Source organism: Microcebus murinus, chromosome 24, assembly GCF_040939455.1.
Source record: "Microcebus murinus isolate Inina chromosome 24, M.murinus_Inina_mat1.0, whole genome shotgun sequence".
Taxonomy (NCBI): Eukaryota; Metazoa; Chordata; class Mammalia; order Primates; family Cheirogaleidae; genus Microcebus; species Microcebus murinus.
Window position 1 is genome coordinate 2,905,709 of NC_134127.1, and position 17,586 is coordinate 2,923,294.

The 17,586-nt window shown below is 40.2% G+C and overlaps 1 protein-coding gene across 1 annotated transcript in view; it reads right to left on the reverse strand.

Moving 5' to 3' along the window:
* Positions 1 to 8,737: 8,737 nt before the first annotated feature.
* The window catches only part of LOC142864096 (A disintegrin and metallopeptidase domain 3-like), a 119,042-nt gene continuing 110,193 nt past the window's right edge, over positions 8,738 to 17,586 (reverse strand). Inside the window, exons 19-21 of the mRNA XM_075997195.1 lie at positions 12,848 to 13,004; positions 11,474 to 11,524; positions 8,738 to 8,906 (exon numbers count right to left, since the gene is read on the reverse strand). Coding sequence (XP_075853310.1) covers positions 11,482 to 11,524; positions 12,848 to 13,004 — 200 coding nt within the window. The 3' untranslated portion in view covers positions 8,738 to 8,906; positions 11,474 to 11,481. The remainder of the gene's footprint in view (positions 8,907 to 11,473; positions 11,525 to 12,847; positions 13,005 to 17,586) is intronic.

Here is a 17,586-nt window from a genome sequence, read left to right on the forward strand (position 1 = left end):
TAGCAACCGTAAAAGCTTACCAGGGCACATATTTGCAGTTTAGTCCAGTCCTTGGGAGCCACAACCCCGAGTCCAAGTCCCCAAAGGATGGCCAGCAGTCCGAAGAGGATTTGAGTCAGCAGTCCCATCTAACCCCTTTTCCCAGCAGAGCTCTGGCTTGTCTGCGGCTGTCACTCGGGTCAGTCTGGTCTTTAACGGGTTTCTCAGGACTGCTGTTGCCTTCCACTTGTCCTGCTGCCACTCCTGGTCGTCCTCACTGGCGGGTCTCACATGGGAGTGGTGTATCTAAGTTGCCACTCTGTCAACCGTGAGTGCAGTGGGGGTAACAAGAATTATTTGAAAGGGTATTTTTTATTTAGGGTCTAGGGTTTTACTGTTAGGCCATTTTACCCACACCCAATCCCCTGGCTGATGATTGTGATGAGGCTGTTTATTACTTTCGCTCCTTGGCCCAGTTGTCTGGTAGATGGCCTGGAGGGCCGGCCATACTTGGCTGTGGACACGTTGCAGAGCTTGTACAGCCTGCAGTACCTCTCTAGGGTGCTCCGGAAGAGCCTCAGAGCTCATCCTGGGGATTACAGGTAGAGGGGTCCCATACATAATGTCAAAGGGGGTTAAGCCCAGATGGTAAGGGGTGTTCTGGGCTTGCAACAGGGCGAAGGGAAGGAGGGTCACCCAGGCCCAGCCAGTCTCTAGAACCAATTTAGTTAAGGTTGCTTTTAAGGTTCTGTTCATTTTTTTTTTTTTTTCACCTGCCCTGAGCTCTGGGGATTATATGTACAATGTAACTTTCAATCCGCCCCCAGTGCCGGGGCCAGCCCTTGACTGACCTGACTTGTGAAGGCTGGCCCATTGTCAGACCCTATGCTCTCCGGCAGCCTGTATCTGGGAACTATTGTTTCCAATTTTTTTTTGCTACTATTAAGGCAGTCTCTCCTTTAGTAGGAAAAGCTTTTACCCACCCTGAGAAAGTGTCTACCATGACCAACAAATACCTGTACCCATATTTTGGGGGTCTTACCTCTGTGAAGTCTATTTTCCAAATAATCCTGGTTGCCTCCTCCACTCCCTGGTATCTGCATGGGTCCCTCTGATCCTCCCCAGCTGCATGACCTGGCAGACACGGCAGTTCCGGACAGTGTCTTCTGATTTTTTTCTGTGTGATTTGAATCTGAGTTGTGCAGTGTCCAGCTGCTGTAGCATCTATTTTTTTCCCTGAGATGTGTTGTCTGGCGGAAGTGTCCTAGTAGGTGGTTCCCCAGGGCTTCATGGACTACTAGACAGTGCTGTCCATCTTGGAACAGTCGTCCTTACTCTGTAACCAGCAGTTTTTCTTTGGCCCAGTTCATGTCTGTGCTGGAATAATCTAGTTGGGGGAGGGGGGCATCTTTTCCATCCCAGGAGGCGGCAAGCACAAATGTAGAACATCTGCTAGTGCCGGTCCCCCCCCCCCAGCCCTTTTTGCCTCAGCGGCTGCAGCCTGGTTGCCCTGGGCTTTTAGAGAGGCCCCCTTCTGGTGTCCCGGAATGTGGACTACCGCCCCTGCTTTTGGCAACAAAATGGCTTTTAGCAGCTGAAATATTTTAGGCTTATGTTTGATTTTTCTGCCCTCCACTGTGATTAAACCTCTCTCTCTATAGAGGGCCCCATGTATGTGTACTGTCCCGAAAGCATAGCGACTGTCGGTGTATACTGTCAGCCTCTTTCCTTGGGCCCAGCAGAGGGCTTCTGTCAATGCTACCAGTTCCGCCTTCTGGGCTGATGTCCCCTGTGGAAGGCGTGTTGCCCAGATAAGATTGCCTTGCTCATCTACTATGGCCGCCGCCGCTTACCTGTGTCCGTCCCGGACGAAGCCGCTCCCATCGGTGAACCAGGTCAGGTCGCTGTTTGGAAGAGGGTGGTCTTTTAGGTCTTTCCGGGCCATCTGGGCCTCGGCCAGGATTTCGAGGCAGCTATAGTCCGGTGTTTTGAGCTTGGGATCCGGCTGGGTACAGGATGGCAGGAGTCTGGAACTCAATGCGAGGAGTGTCCAACAGAAGCCCCTGGTAGTGAGTCAGCCTCGAGTTTGTAATCCATTGTCCTGGCGGCTGCTTCAGGATCCGCTCTATGGTGTGAGTGGTGGTAATCTGCAAATGCTGACCCACGGTGAGCTTATCCTCATCTTTGACCAGTCAAGCAGTAGCTGGGATGATTCACAGGCAAGCAGGCCTTCGCGGGCTACCGGATTTAGCTTTTTTGACAGGTACGCCACTGGCTGCCTCCAAGTTCCTATTGCCTGCATGAGCAGTCCCTTGGCTAGTCCCTTCTTCTCATCTATAAACAGGTGGAACTCTTTTGTGGGGTCAGAGAGCACCAGGGCTGGGGCCTCTAACATAGCTGTTCTCAAGGCTCGAAAGTCACCCTCCATTTGCACTGTCTATTTCCACGCTTGCCCTGCCTTGCACCCTTCATACAAGGGCCGAGCCTTCTCTGAGAACCCCGGAATCCAGAGGCGGCAGTACCCCACTGACCCCAGGAACTCCTGCACTTTCCAACATGAGGTCGGGGTGGGTATCCCTAGCACAGTCTGTTTCATTGCCTCGGTTAGCCACCTTTGGCCTCCCTTGATCTTATAGCCCAGATAGGTAACTTCATCTTTGCAAATTCGGGCCATTTTAGCACTAGCTCGATATCCCATTTCACCCAGTGCCTCGAGTAGGTCTTTGGTGCCCTCCAGGCAGGTCTGAGGGTTTAGTGCAGCTAGTAGCAAATCATCCACATACTGCAGCAGGGTCACCTCTTGGTGGTTGCCACGGTACTCACCCAAGTTGTCATGGAGGGCCTCCTTGAACAAAGTGGGTGAGTTATTGAACCCCTGGGGAAGCCTTGTCCATGTCAACTGCCCCTGGATTCCCCTCTCCTCATCCTGTCACTCAAAGGCAAATATTTTTTGGCTGCACCGGGCCACGGCTAGGCTGAAAAAGGTATCCTTTAAATCTAGGACAGTGTACCAAATCCCCGTTGGAAGAAAGGAGCTTAGTAGGGTGTAGGGGTTTGGAACTGTAGAGTGGATGTCTAGGGCACGTGCATTGACCTTCCTGAGGTCCTGCACAGGCCGATAATCCTTTCCATCGATTTCTTTACTGGTAACAAAGGAGTATTCCAGGCTGACTGGCACCTTCGGCGAATCCCGGTACAGCCCCTTTGAATGTGGGGCACTATTCCCACTCTGGCCTCCTGGGGCATGGGGTATAGCCTAACTCGAGCTGGCTCAGCCCTTGGTTTTAACTCAATATAGAGAGGTGGCCGATGCTTTGCCCACCCTGCACCCCGCTTCAGCCCAGGCTTTGGGAAATTCATGGAGCTAGTGCTCCATGTCCTTTTCTGCCCCATCACGGCCAGGTACAGTCTATACTCATCTGCCTTTGTCAAGGTCAACATTCGAGTGACCCGGGGGCTGCTAATAAGATTGCCTTTATCATCAGTTATTACTATTCCTTTTTCTTCAAAGTAAATATGGACCTTTAATTCTGTGAGTATGTCTCTCCCCAATAATGGGGTGGGGCACTCTGGAATGACCTTGAAAGCATGACTCACTTCCCCTGAGCTTAAGTCCAACTTTCGTCGGGTAGTCCAAGGGTAGGGGTTGGTTCCAGTTGCCCACTGCACCCAGCTAGTCTTGTTAGACAGTTTTCCAGTGGTCTCAGTAATCACTGAATGTTCTGTCCCCATGTCTACCAGGAAGCTGACTGGACTCCCGTCCACTTGTAAAGTTACCCTGGGCTTGGGGAGGAGAAACAAACCCCGTCCCCCCTATTTATCCTTTACTTGCCCCAGCAACACAACCTTCTCAGAGGATCCAGCTCTATATTCCCCCCTTCTTTTGGGGGCAGTCCCTAGCCCACTGTCCATGCTCCTTGCAAATGGCACACTGATCCTTGCCTAGCCTCTCCCTCCGGGGTCACTCTCGGCCTCTTGCCCCTAGCTGACCTCCTCCCGTAGCTGCGAGTAGGATCTTGGCCATGTCTCTGTTTGCTTTACATGCTTCACCTGCCTGGAACTCCCTTTCCTCTAGCCTCATCCTTTATAACTTTTCCTCAGGGATCTCTCTATTGTTGTAAACTTTCTCTGCCACTTCCAGGAAGTCTTGCAGAGTTTTGTCACATAACCTATCTATCTTCTGCACCTTACGCCTGGTGTCTGGGGCTGCCTGGTTAACAAAGGCCATCATATCAGCTGCCTTGCTCCCTTCTGCAGTAGGATCTATGGGAGTATACTGCTGAAAAGCCTCCATGATCCTCTCTAGATATGTGGATGGGCTCTCCTCTGGCCCCTGACGAACAACTCCTACCTTAACAAAAGTGGTTGGCTTCCGTGCTGATGCCCAGAGACCGGCCATCAGAGTCTGGCGGTAGACCTGGACACACTCCCTACCTTCAACATCATTGTAATCCCAGGGAGGCCGTTCAATAGGAAAGGTCTGGTTGATGACCCGGGGATTGACGGTGGGTCTGCTGTCCTCTCCTGGAACCAGCTTTCGTGCTTCCACTTGGATCCTCTCTCTCTCTTCAGTTATAAAAAATACCTTAAGCAACTGTTGACAGTCATCCCAAGTGGGCTGGTGAGTGAAGAGGACAGAGTCTAAAAGGTTAATTAAATCCCTCAGACTTTCAGAAAAATTTGCATTTTGGGATTTCCAATTGTAGAGGTCACTAGTGGAGAAGGGCCAGTAGTGGTATGCCTGCTTCCCATCTGGTCCAGTGGGTCCCGCTGCTCTCAGGGGGAGTGCCCTCATAAGCTCCGGATCTGGAGTCCGTCCAGTCCGCTGGTCCCCCTGTTGCTGGTTCTGCATCCCCCAGGGCCATGGGAGCCACATGGGCCACCCCAGCATTATAGAGCGGGGGCGCATTCCACTCCAAGTCTGTTAAAACTGGGTACAGATTGGAGCATGGCAACATAGGGGTTGTGCCAACATAGGGCGGCCCAGCGGGTCATGGGTCCTGCCAGTATCCCGCCCTTCTTCACTCCCTTGGTGACCAAGATTTTAGCCTTTTCCTTAGGGGCAGGCAGGAGTGTCCTTAGCCAGGGTGGTGGGTCCTGGACCAAATCCTGCCAGATCACAATGTAAGGAATTTGGTCGGGATGGCCGTGGTGGCCAAACGCCACCCTTTTACCTTTTCAATGAGGGAGGTGTCAAAGGAACCCTCCTTGGGCCATCCCACCCCAAACGTGGGCCACTCCGCCTCACAAAGGGTGATAAACTTCCTCTTTTTAACCTCCAAGGACAGGTCCTGTGCCCTCGTCCTCACATCCTTAAAATGACTCACGAGGATAGACAACGGCATCGTCAGGGTTTGTTCCATTCCTGAAAAGAAGAAATCCTAGACACAAAACAAACTGACTGGCACAATCGCACAGGTGACACGAGTAATCGAGGAACAAACAACAAAATGAGCAGACGAACGGACAACAGTGAACAAACGGAAAACAATGACCCACCTAGTCTGGACCTAACTCCCTGGTCCCCTTCTGACTGAGCCTCAACCTCCAAGGTCAGCTGTGGGGTTTCCAAGGAGGCCAGAGGACTTCTCCGTCTGACCCCAACCGGGAGACCCGCTGGCTCATCCACCTAAGTCCTATGCCAGTCTGCTACTCGGGGGTTCCGAGCTTTTCACTCCTTCCTCTGCTCTGAGCTCTATCCGGCGGTCTGTGGGAAATCCAGGACAAGCCCCAAAATGTTAGAGCCGGAATCTGCAGGACAGAAAGACAGAGTCACCGAGGCTGTAATTACCAAAAGGAGTTTTATTGTCTAGCTCGAGTTAGGGTCCAAGCCCAAGAGCACGGGCCCTATGTTTGTGCAGGGACACCCTGCCACCCTCCGTGTGCGAGTGAGACTTTATACCTAAATTGTTTATGTCCTGATCACGTGTCTGCCCTCTACAGTGATTTGTGGGCCCCTGCTGGTCATGCATCTGCCCTCTACAGTGATTTGTGGGCCCCTGCTGGTCATGCATCTGCTCAGCCTCTTACTTCATCCTGCCCCTGATAGACTCTAACCTGTTCCGGGTCCTAGCCGAGAGACTCTGGTTTCAGTATTTTTTTCTCTGCATCCCATAATGCACCCATAATGCCCTGCGGTTAGCAAGCAAGCAGTAAACATAAGCCGGAAGGCATCCGTTATCCTAATAGCCCAGTATCTTACATTATAAAATACCATTAGCATCATCAGAAAATAAAATGGGTTTCACACTGTTATTGCTTTGGACATAAGAAAAAATATTTAAAAAATTGAAAATTTTGAAGATTTATATAAAATGGACAAGTTTTTGAAAAACTTCAAATGACAAAAGTGGCACAAGAATAAACAGAATTCATAAATAGTCCTACTACTATTGAAGAAACTGTATTTTAATTGTATTTTCACATATAAAAAAGTTCAAATGTATCTCACAATAAATTCCACCAGACATATGAGAATAACACCAATATATCAAACAAACAAACCCCCCCCCCCAAAAAAAAAAAAAACTACTATAGGTTTCCAGTTTCCAGTGTGGCATATGTGCAGCTTTGAAGTAATCACTACCCATCCTTATAACAATAAAAAAGCCAAAGAAACTGAAAACCAGAAACCCTTTCTAGAGCCATCAGAGAATTGAGGGTACAAGGAAAACTGCTATCCCCAAAACTGGAGAGACAGACTGGCAGATACAGAAAATCAGAACTTACCAGAGCAGAAATCCACAAACAGAAACATTTTCAGGAACCACTAGATTAGGACAACAAACTGAAATTCATGAATTGCTGGAGACTAGTGTGAACAAGTTTAAGAATGAAAACATCCACAGGGGCTCAGTCATAGGGAGGGGCTTACACTTTTATGAATTTTACGTCCTGGATTCCTATCAAGTTCTCATAGTGAAGATCAGAGAAAAGTAGCCATTTTGAAATATGCCCAAAGCATTGACTTTCCTAACTTACTTTCCATGAAAAGAAATTATTTCACCGCAATCTAAATGACCGGAGTTTTAGCAGAGTCTAACTAACTTGAAGAAAGACAAATACCCAACCCTAGCATGTTCTCTAGCCTTTGATTAGGGGCAGGATATACCCATCTAACCTAAGTTCACTCAAACATTCCACATGGAGTAAGAGAAATACTGAACTCAATTGTGTACCTTGCTTACATTACTAGATTATAATCCACTAGAGTTATTATCAGTAGATCTAAGCAGTGGCTAAGAAGCTGTGGGGCTGAGGAGGGCAGCAAGGCAAGAGGAGAGAGGACACCACAGTGGAAGAAAGAGCATGCAACCACCTCCTTGAACTTTCTACCAAATATGCACATGTCCAAAACCTAACTCCTCTTCTATTCTACCTCTCCCCCAAATCTTCTTTTACTCCAGTATTCCCTATTGCCAGCATGAATTGTGTTAACAGTTACAAAAATAAACTCTGGTCTGGACTAAAATTTGGACCTGCTAGGTACTAGAGTGCACCTGGGCTACTGATAGATCAGACATTATTATTAAAATGAGGCAGGACATTGATCATAATGGCCCCAAATAAGTTAGTGGCAATCAGGATGAGGTATAGGTGGTGGAATCATCCTAATTTGTATTTTTGAAACAGTTTTATTGAGATATAATTCACATACCAGACAATTTACCCATTTAAAGTATGCAATCGAATGTTTTTTTAGTATGTCCACACATATGTGCAAACATTATAAAATTTTAATCAGTTTCGTAATTTCAAAAAGAAACTCCCTACCTTTTAGCCATCAACCTCTCTCCTACGTGGTTCTTCAACCCCTACATTCTCTCCTAGCCCTAAACAACCATGAAACTAATTCTCGTCTTCAGAGATAGTCCTATTCTGGACATTTCATGAAAATGAATAACACATGGTCATTGTAACTGGATTTGTTCACTTACCATAATGGTTTCTAGTTCCATCCATTTCATAGCATTTTCAGTGATTCATTTCTGTTTATGGCTGCTATTCAATTGTTTGGATATACCACATTTTCTTATCTATTCGTCCCTTGATAGACATTTCGAAAAAGAAACTCTGGGCCTCTATGGTGCGGTTCTTCTACTCTTGTTCCACGAGAATATTTTTTTTTTTTCGATGGGGGCTCTGTAGGTCCAAAACAGACTCCAGACGGGCTGATGTTTCCCTGACCCATGTGTAATCTTTGAGATGTGTAGAAGTGCATCCATCCCAGCAAGAGGGAGATGGGAAGACAGAGACAGAAGTAAGAAAATCAAGCCTAGAACACATCAGCTTCACTTAAGATAGTGCAGCAACTTTGAGTTTCCCCAAAAGACAAATAAATATTCTATATATCAGTTTATATATGGCCAAGAAAACATATATACCTGACAGAACAGGCATATATGACCAGAAATTCAGTTTGATCGATTTCCTTAAGATAAAATAGATGCCAGGGACTATCTGGGGGCCCTGGGAATGGACTTATCTAGAAATTCTTCCTCTCAATATTCCCAAGCCCAGGACAGGCAGGGCAGGGGAAACAGGAGCGACTGGGTATGTGCAGGCTGCCGGTGTCTTCTGCTGAGCCGGGAGCAGTCAGCGTGGCCATGGGCACCTGTGAGCAGACAGCAGCAGTGGATGATGGAAGGTTTTCAGCTTGGGATGTAACAAAAATTCTGAGGTTAAAAGAAGCAAAGCTGCTTATTTCACACTAAAAGATCATGGTGGGTAGAAGAATGGATAGACACAAGCTTGCATATTTTCAGTCATAGGATTTTATTTTAGCTCGTGAAAATGAAAGCTTTTCGCCACAACAAAAGGAGAGCAACACAGGTTTTTTTCCATTCTTGGATCGGGCCAGTTTACAGTGAGTTTCTTGGTGATATCCTTTCTCCATCTTATGGCTTTTCAATACTATCATTTAATTGCTATTGTAGAAGAAATATAGAAAAATTAAAATGCTAAATTTTCATCATTAATAAAAGCTATCTGCATTTACTATGCAACTACAGGTATGACACTTAATTTACATAATAAGACATTGTTTATACTGTTGCTATCTGTGACTGTGATCTGGGAAATTTGTTATTCTAAGTTTGTATTTCATGAGTAGTTTAAGATAGCTACTTTAAATGGAAATATTACAAATTGATGTTTATACGTTTAATTTGCACAGTCTTGAAACTTCATATGAGCAAACGAAAACCACGGAAAGGAAAGAGAAGAACAGAACAATATAAATATGTGGAAGAAATAGAAAACAGTTAATACTAATTGTGTATTTCTATCTGCAGAGGAAGAGCACTTTCAAAAACGCTCTGTGCATTTCCTACATACCCATGTCAAATTCAAACTCATTCTTCACTCCCCTCCGCTTCTTCACCTCCACCCAAATTAGTTCTTTTCCTACTATACTGTATGTCCTTGGTAAAATCTGTCACTATTCATTCTGCCCAAAAGTTGAGGTCTTTGTAGATCTCTCTTTCACTGTAATGTAAATACATCCACCCAGTCACCACTCCAGTCGATTCTACCTCTGTCATTTCTCTCAGAACATTTTTGTGCTTTTCCTCTCATCCATCCCTGCCCTCATCATACCTTTCCTGTGCATTTAATAGTATCTTAGCTGTGTCACTAGTCTCCAGTTCTGACAAAATCCATTTTCCCTACTTTATCCCAGTGAAATTTGTAAAATACAAGCCATATGGAACCAGATGTCTCTTACCACCTCAAAAATATTATGTCCTTCGTATAGAAGAACATTTAAACTCCTTATCACGGCATATCAGACACTTGTCTTGGCTGATGCTAACCTATGCAGATTTTATCTCTCAATATTTATAAACTTAGGATGAATTTTAAAAACTGTTAAGAGATGAACCTTGGAAACAGAGAGGCCTAGTTTTACATTTTCAGTCTTGCTCTCTTCCTGCTTTATATCAATAATCATATTATTTAAGTACTTTTTCTTACACTCTACATCCAAACTGTCAATGTATTCAGTTGGTTAGCCTTCAATTTATGCAGAAAACAATCCTTACCACCCCTGACTGTCTCATGGATATTGCAGTAGTTTCTCCATTCAAGGGTATCTATCTGCACTTCTACTCTGGCCATCATACAGACTATTTTCAACAAATTAGCCTTTTGAAGTATAAGTCATGTGCTGGGAATCTGAACTATGCCACGATGCCTCCCTTTCACTCGGAGTAAATGACAAATGGTCTCCAAGAGCTCCAAGACGCTAGGTGAGTTCTGACCTCATCACAGCTGCAGCCCTCTTGCTAATTTGGCTCAAGACAAACTGACATTCCTGGTGTCACTCAAGCATTCCAGACTTAAATTTGCATTAGAGCAGTAATGTGTTTGGAAAGGTAATGCCCAGATATATCTGAAATATATCTGAAAGAATGATAGTTCTTTCAGGTACATGCCCGTGTAAGATGAAGTTGACTTGCAGCTGGAATTGAAAAGCTCTATCTTTACCTCTGGGAAATCCTGGATGTTGCTTTTGTTTTTTTGTTTTTTTACAGGATAAGGGAAATGCAATTCATAATAGGCTTCTTAAAATTTAAAATAAGGATTCTGGGGACTTTGGGTCTTTCTCATCCCCAGTGCTTAATGACAGATAAGGAAATGGAGACCCATTGACTTAACTATAAATCAAAGACAGATAAGGAGGAATGGCAGATAAGTAATTGGATGAACTTTTGATGTTACTCTTGGTTGGATTTTTAATTTTTCCATTTGCTCCCAGTGATATAGGCCTTATTTCTTCACACATGTGAACTACAACTTTGAACCATATTTACGGATGCCTATTGTATTCCATATTATAATAAAGAATTGTCTCTCTGCCTTGAAGGGAGGATGCATTTAACATTTTGTCTGATATTTAATACGTACTTAATCAATGTAAATTCCGTTCTATATCCCCAGTCATACATCAGGCTCTGTGTGTTAAGACTGTGACATTCTTAAAAGTTTAAACTCTGGATGCAACCAGTTGCATTAAGTTAAACCCCAATTCCAAAACTCATAAAAATTCTATGCTCATGGGAAATCATTTAAATTCTTTATGTCTATTTCCTCATTTCTAAAACGAGGATAACAATACCCATGGAGTCTTAATGAGGAAGAATATAAATGTGAAGAGATACTGTGTGTAAATCTACCAATTAGAACCACTGGAACCTTAAATGAGTGAGCAGGAGGTATGATCATTCATAGATATTTTAAGAAAATATTTACAATTCATTTAAGGTCATTTCTTATTACAAAAATTCTGCTCAGTAAGGTTCTGGCAAATATTACTTAACATTAAATATTTCTCAAGCATAAAACAAAGTTAACATCAAGTACTTCAATGCGATATTAACAAATGGACTCAGGATGAGGAAATATGGCCATGATAGTTTCTTATAGTGAAGTATTATTAAACAAACTACTTCACGAATTATGTCATTTTAATAATAATTTAATTCTTTCAATTCACCTTTAACTCTATGACTGACTGCTGTTACTATTGCTGACTTCTGAGAAAGATCTGTAAAAAATAGATAGCATTAGGAAACAATACAATCTTAAGGCAAATGAAGACAAATTTAAACAAGATAGATTTGTGCTAATTAATCAATTAATATGTATGAAGTGAACAAGTGCAAGCAGAGCAGTCAATTTGGAGAGAATGGACAGAGATACAACGAGGTGTTATTCCTCACAAAGCCTTTGCGTGAAGACAGAATGACCTAGTTCCCAACCATCCCGTTCATTACCACCCTTTTGTGCATCAGCTCTATTTCATTTCTTATTCTTGCAGCCCTGAAAGCATGTATTGCTGTGAAATTTAGGCTGTCTTGACCAGATTTTGTAATTTTTGACTAATGATCCCTTAGTATAACATTTCTTCCCAAAGTCAGATTTATTTCTTGCAGTTGATCTTCCAAGATATCAACTGAAAGGCATGTTCAGATATTTCCAGAATGTCTTAAGTAAGAGCACAGGAAGAGTCATGCTAGCTATCATTCAACATTCAATTAAGTCAATTTATAATAATTGGATGATTATGTAAATGTCTGCATAAATCACCCAGATTATTACTCTGAATTTAACTAGTAGCTGCTAACTTTTTGATAAATAAAAAAAACTAACCAGAGAAATAAAAGTGCTGATGAAAATTTTACATCAATGTCTTATTTCCATGAACATAAATGAGAAACAGAGAATCTCTCTCTCTCTCTTTTTAGCACAGAACAACACGATTCACTTACTTATTCTTACTTCTGCATTCTTATATCTCTCAATATTCACTGAGCAGCTTTTATTGGTTTTATGATAAGGAAAAAAGCTATGCAAGTACCTTAATTCTAATTTCAGAAATGCAGGAGCAATATTATGTTTGAAATATGGAGTATATTATCTGTGCTTTTCCCCTCATTCTGTGACATCTATTTTCTTACCTTCTACATATTCTAAGCACAATATCTGCCTCCATGACTATCTTTTTTTATCTCTTTGGCACAACTTATTGTCAATGCAAGGAAAATGGTGTTTCTTGGGAAGTCAACAGAACTTCTTAAAACATTTATAGAAAACTTAACTTTCTATGTGAAAGGCCCTGAGGATTTACTGAGTAGCTTTAATTGTTCTTGGCCTTGTAAGAATGATTAGGAAATCTAACTGCATGAAATGTGAAAGAAAAAAAAAAAAAAGATTTGGCATATACTGAGATCTTCTTATTCAATATTTCTAAACATTAACCTAATCCATCTCAATATCCCTATTTGTAATATTCTGAATTACAGTCAAATTCTTCCCATAGTATAATACATTTATAATATTAAGCATAAAAAGTAATAAGTTTACTTACCCCATACTTGCAGTTTCTGCTCTATGCCAAAATTCCTTCATTTTTTTCCATTTAAGACCAATAATGGCAGTTAAAATGAGGAAAGGTAGAAAAACGTAGAAACTTATCAAAAGGCCATTTTTTTGAGGTCGTTTTACCAATAAGGGCATCTTTCTACCTGAAATATGAGAGTACTTTTTAGCTTTTTCAAAAATATGTATAAATCATACCACTAATTTGAATTATTAAAATTTCAATTTAAATAATATAGTCAGAAAATTAATACATTTGAATTTAAAAGTGTTTTTCAATCTTCTATGACTATACCCAAAGTGCATTATATATTTATGTCAACTCAATATCCTTATAAATATCATTGGCAATATATTGTCATTGACATAATAATACAATATCCTTACCATAATTTATCATCTCATCATATATATTTAATCTTTACTTATATTATAATCTCTTTTAGTCTATCATATCCCCTTCTGTGGCCTGCATTACGTTCATTTATGTTGTTGTACAACCATCACAACCATCTAACTCCAGAACATTCTCCTCCTGCCAAGCCGAAACTTTCTATTCATTAAATATTAACTCACCATTTCCACCTCTCCCCAGAAGAACCACCCTCCTATAATAGTTTGATTTTATGCATTTGACCACTCTAAGCACCTCAAAATAAACAGAATCATAACCTATTTGTCTTGTTCTAACTGGCTTACTGAACTTTTCATAAGGTCTTCAGTTCATATCCATATTGTAGCATATGACAGAATTTTATCCATTCTTAAGAACGAACAATCTTCTATTATGTGTATATAACACATTTTGTTTTTCTATTTATCTGTTGATAAACATTTGGAATTTCCACACTTTGGCTATTGTGAATAATACTGCTATAAATACGGGAGTAAAAATATCTTCTCAAGTCCCTGCTTTCGATATTTCACGGAATATATCTAGATTGGAAATTCTGGATAATATACTAATTATATGTTTAATTTTTTGAGGATCCATCATGCTGTTTTCCACAAAAGCTAAACTATTTTACATTTCTACCAGCAATGCACAAGGGTTCCAATTTTTCCATATTCTGACCAACATTCAACATTCCATATGTTATGAATTTTTCTTTATAATAATGACCATCCTAATAAGTATTCATTGGCATTTCATTGTAGCTTTGACTTGCATCTCTCTAAGGATTTTGATGTGAGAAAATTATTTTTTTTCTTGTGCCCACTGGCCATCTCCACATTTTCTTTGGAGAAATGTCTATTCAACTCCTTCACCCATTTTTTAATGTGATCATTTCTTTTTATGTTTTTGACTTGTTCTTTACATATTCTGGATATTAATCCCTCATAAGATACATTATTTCAAATATTTTCTCCCATTCCATGTATTGCCTTTTTACTAGGTTGATAGTTCTTGATGCACAACAGTTTTTAATTATGATGAATCTTAATTTATCTATTTTTTCTTTTGTTGACTGTGCTTTTGGTGTCATATCAAAGAAATCATTGCCAAATCCAATGTTACAATAATTTCCCCTTATATTTTCTATCCTGAGAGTTTATTTAAGCTCTTACACTTAGATCACTGATCCATTTTGAGTTAATTTTACATGTGACATAATCAAGGATTCAACTTTATTCTATTACATGTAAATATGTAGATATTTCAACACCATTTGTTAAAATGACTGACTTTCCCCCAATTAAGGCTGTAAGCATTCTTGTTAAAAATCATTAGACTATATAGGCAAGGATTTATTTCTAGGGCTCCTTTTCTTTATTCTATCAGAAAACTTAAATTCTCTTATTTTATTGCCCAAGATAATCTATTAACTATCAGAAAAGGTACAACAGTGTCCTGGGACAGCTTCTGTCTTTTTATTGTAGCTTTTGTAGAACACATTCAAAAATTCAGAATTTGTCTTTTATTGACCATAATAATATGAAGAACAATATTGATGGATTAAAACATTATATAACTATTAATCAGACAAATGCAAAGAAACATAAAACAGTAGCCTAGCCTGGAAGAGTGATTGTTTTAGTCTTTTCAGGGTGCCATAACAAAAATACTACAGACGCGGTGGCTTACAAACAACAGAAATTTCCCACAGTTCTGCAGGCTGAAAAATCCAAGATCAAGGCTCTGGCCGATTCATTCTATGATCTGGGTCTGCTTCCTGGCTCACAGGCAACCATCTTCTTGCTATAAACTCACATGGTGAAAAGGACAAGGGAAGGAAGTCTCTTTCATAAAAACACTGATCACATTTATGAGGGCTCTACCTTCATGACACAATCACCTTCCAAAAATGCCACTGCCAAATACTATCACATTACAAATAAGATTACAATATATTGATCACGTAAATGAAATGTCAGACTACAAGTGTTTAGATGATATCCTAATTTTTTCCAAGTCAATGACTCAAAAGTATATTTCAAAAGACAAAATGGAGATATGGAATCCTCATCCAGTTAGTCACATAATAGGAAGGACTTCATCAAGCAATACTTTGTCACAAGCGCCTGAGACTTCCTGTATTATAAAGAAGACTTAGGATAACATCCTTTCATCTTCTACATTTGGACATGAACATTTATTTGATATGGTTCACAAGTAGAAAAATACTGAAGTTAAATACATATGCAAAGTCTATTGAAAGGATTTAAACACAGTAGGAGTAAAAAATTAAGATTACTTTAGTTGATGTTTATTAAGATATTTTAATTATAGTACAAAGAAGATAACATCAGGAAAATTGTTACCATCAAAATTGTGCTTTGAAGATATAAATGCACACAAAAAAAGAGAATCATAAGTAATAGTCAGTCCTGACTTATTAAAGATTTATTTCAAATACATCTGGTAATTATAGGAAAGATATGTACCAGATACACGTTTAACAGCAGGGAGTTGAATCAAAACACATAGGGCATTTTAGTTAGATATCCTTAAAAGCCTAGTAAAAATATAGGTTGAAAAATATGTGTTTTCCATTTTTAAGTTTATATAAAAATTTTTAATAAAGATTATTTTCACTATTTTTGATTCCTACTTCCTAAATTTATTTATTTATTTTTGAGGCAGAGTCTCACTCTGTTGCCCAGGCTAGAGTGAGTGCCATGGCATCAGCCTGGCTGACAGAAACCTCAAACTCCTGGGCTCAAGTGATCCTCCTGCCTCAGCCTCCCGAGTAGCTGGGACTACAGGCATGTGCCACCATGCCCAGCTAATTTTTTCTATATATTTTTAGTTGGCCTTTTAATTTCTTCCTATTTTTAGTAAAGACAGGTTCTCGCTCTTGCTCATGCTGGTTTCGAACTCCTGACCTTGAGCGATCCACCGGGATCGGCCTCCCAGAGTGCTAGGATTATAGGCGTGAACCACAGAGCCCAGCCACTAAATTTACAGAAAATATGATTTTTAAAATAAAAAAAATGATTTGGGGGCATACAAATTAGAGATAACTATTGAGGGTTAATTTCAGACAACGTAAACTTCAAGACAAAAACAAATGAAATATATTACAGAAATCATAAAAGCAACAATTCACCAGAAACGAATCTGAACTATACATGTGACAATTAGCAAATAATCAGAATGGAATGAAATACATATTGGCATACTAAAATGGAAAAACAAATATATACATAATTATGATTAGAGATTTTAAAAACTACTCTCTCAGTAATTGATAGAAGTGGAAAAACATTCGTTGGGTGAATTCCTTGAAAAGTATAAACTACTTTAATACATTTAAGATGAAATCAGTAATATGAATTTCTACATGCTAATTAAAAAAATAAATCTGTATTTTAAAAGCCCTCCAAAAAGGAAATCTCCAGGCCCTCAGGAATTTACTGGAAATAGCTACCAAACATTTAAGGAAGAAATAATGCCAATTTTAAGCAATTGCTTAGAGAATATAGATGAGGAATATTGAAGAGGAATTCATTTTATAATACCAGTTCTAGTTGACAACAAAGCAGGACAAAGACAGTACCGGGAAGACAAAGAGACAGAGGGACAGTGAGGCAGGTGATATTTCTCAATAATACAGACACAAAAATCCTCAACAAAATATCAAATTTATTAAAGTATAAAACACAATAAATCATAATCAAGGAAAATTTATTCTAGATACTCAAGATTAGTTCAAAATTCAAAAATCGGTGTAATTGAACATATCAACAGACTAAGAGGCAAAATCATGTAATCAATTGACACCAAAAAACATTTGCAAAATTAACAATATTAATAACAAAATATATTAGAAATTAGGTATTAAAAAAATTTCCTCAAATTCATAAAGACTATCTACAAAATCCCTACAGCTAGCACAGTACTTAATGGTGAATAACTGAATTCTTTCTCCCTAAAATCAAAAGCAAGGTGAGATGTTAACTCCCCCAACTCTTACTCATCATAGGCCAAGAGGTTCTACCAAGAACAATAAAACTTTTTATTTTTATTTAAAAAATAAAATAAAATATAAAAGACATAGATATTGGAAAGGACGAAAGAAAATAATCTGTATTTGAAGATGACATGATTGCAATTGCCTACAGGGAAATCTCAAAGGATTTCCCAAAATTCTCAGAACTAAAAATGAATTCAATTATATTGCCGAATATAGAAAGACATGGAAAAAAAAATGTACATCTATATATTAACAATGAATAAATGGTGACCAAAACAAACAAAAAAGCCATAATATCATTATAATTGCT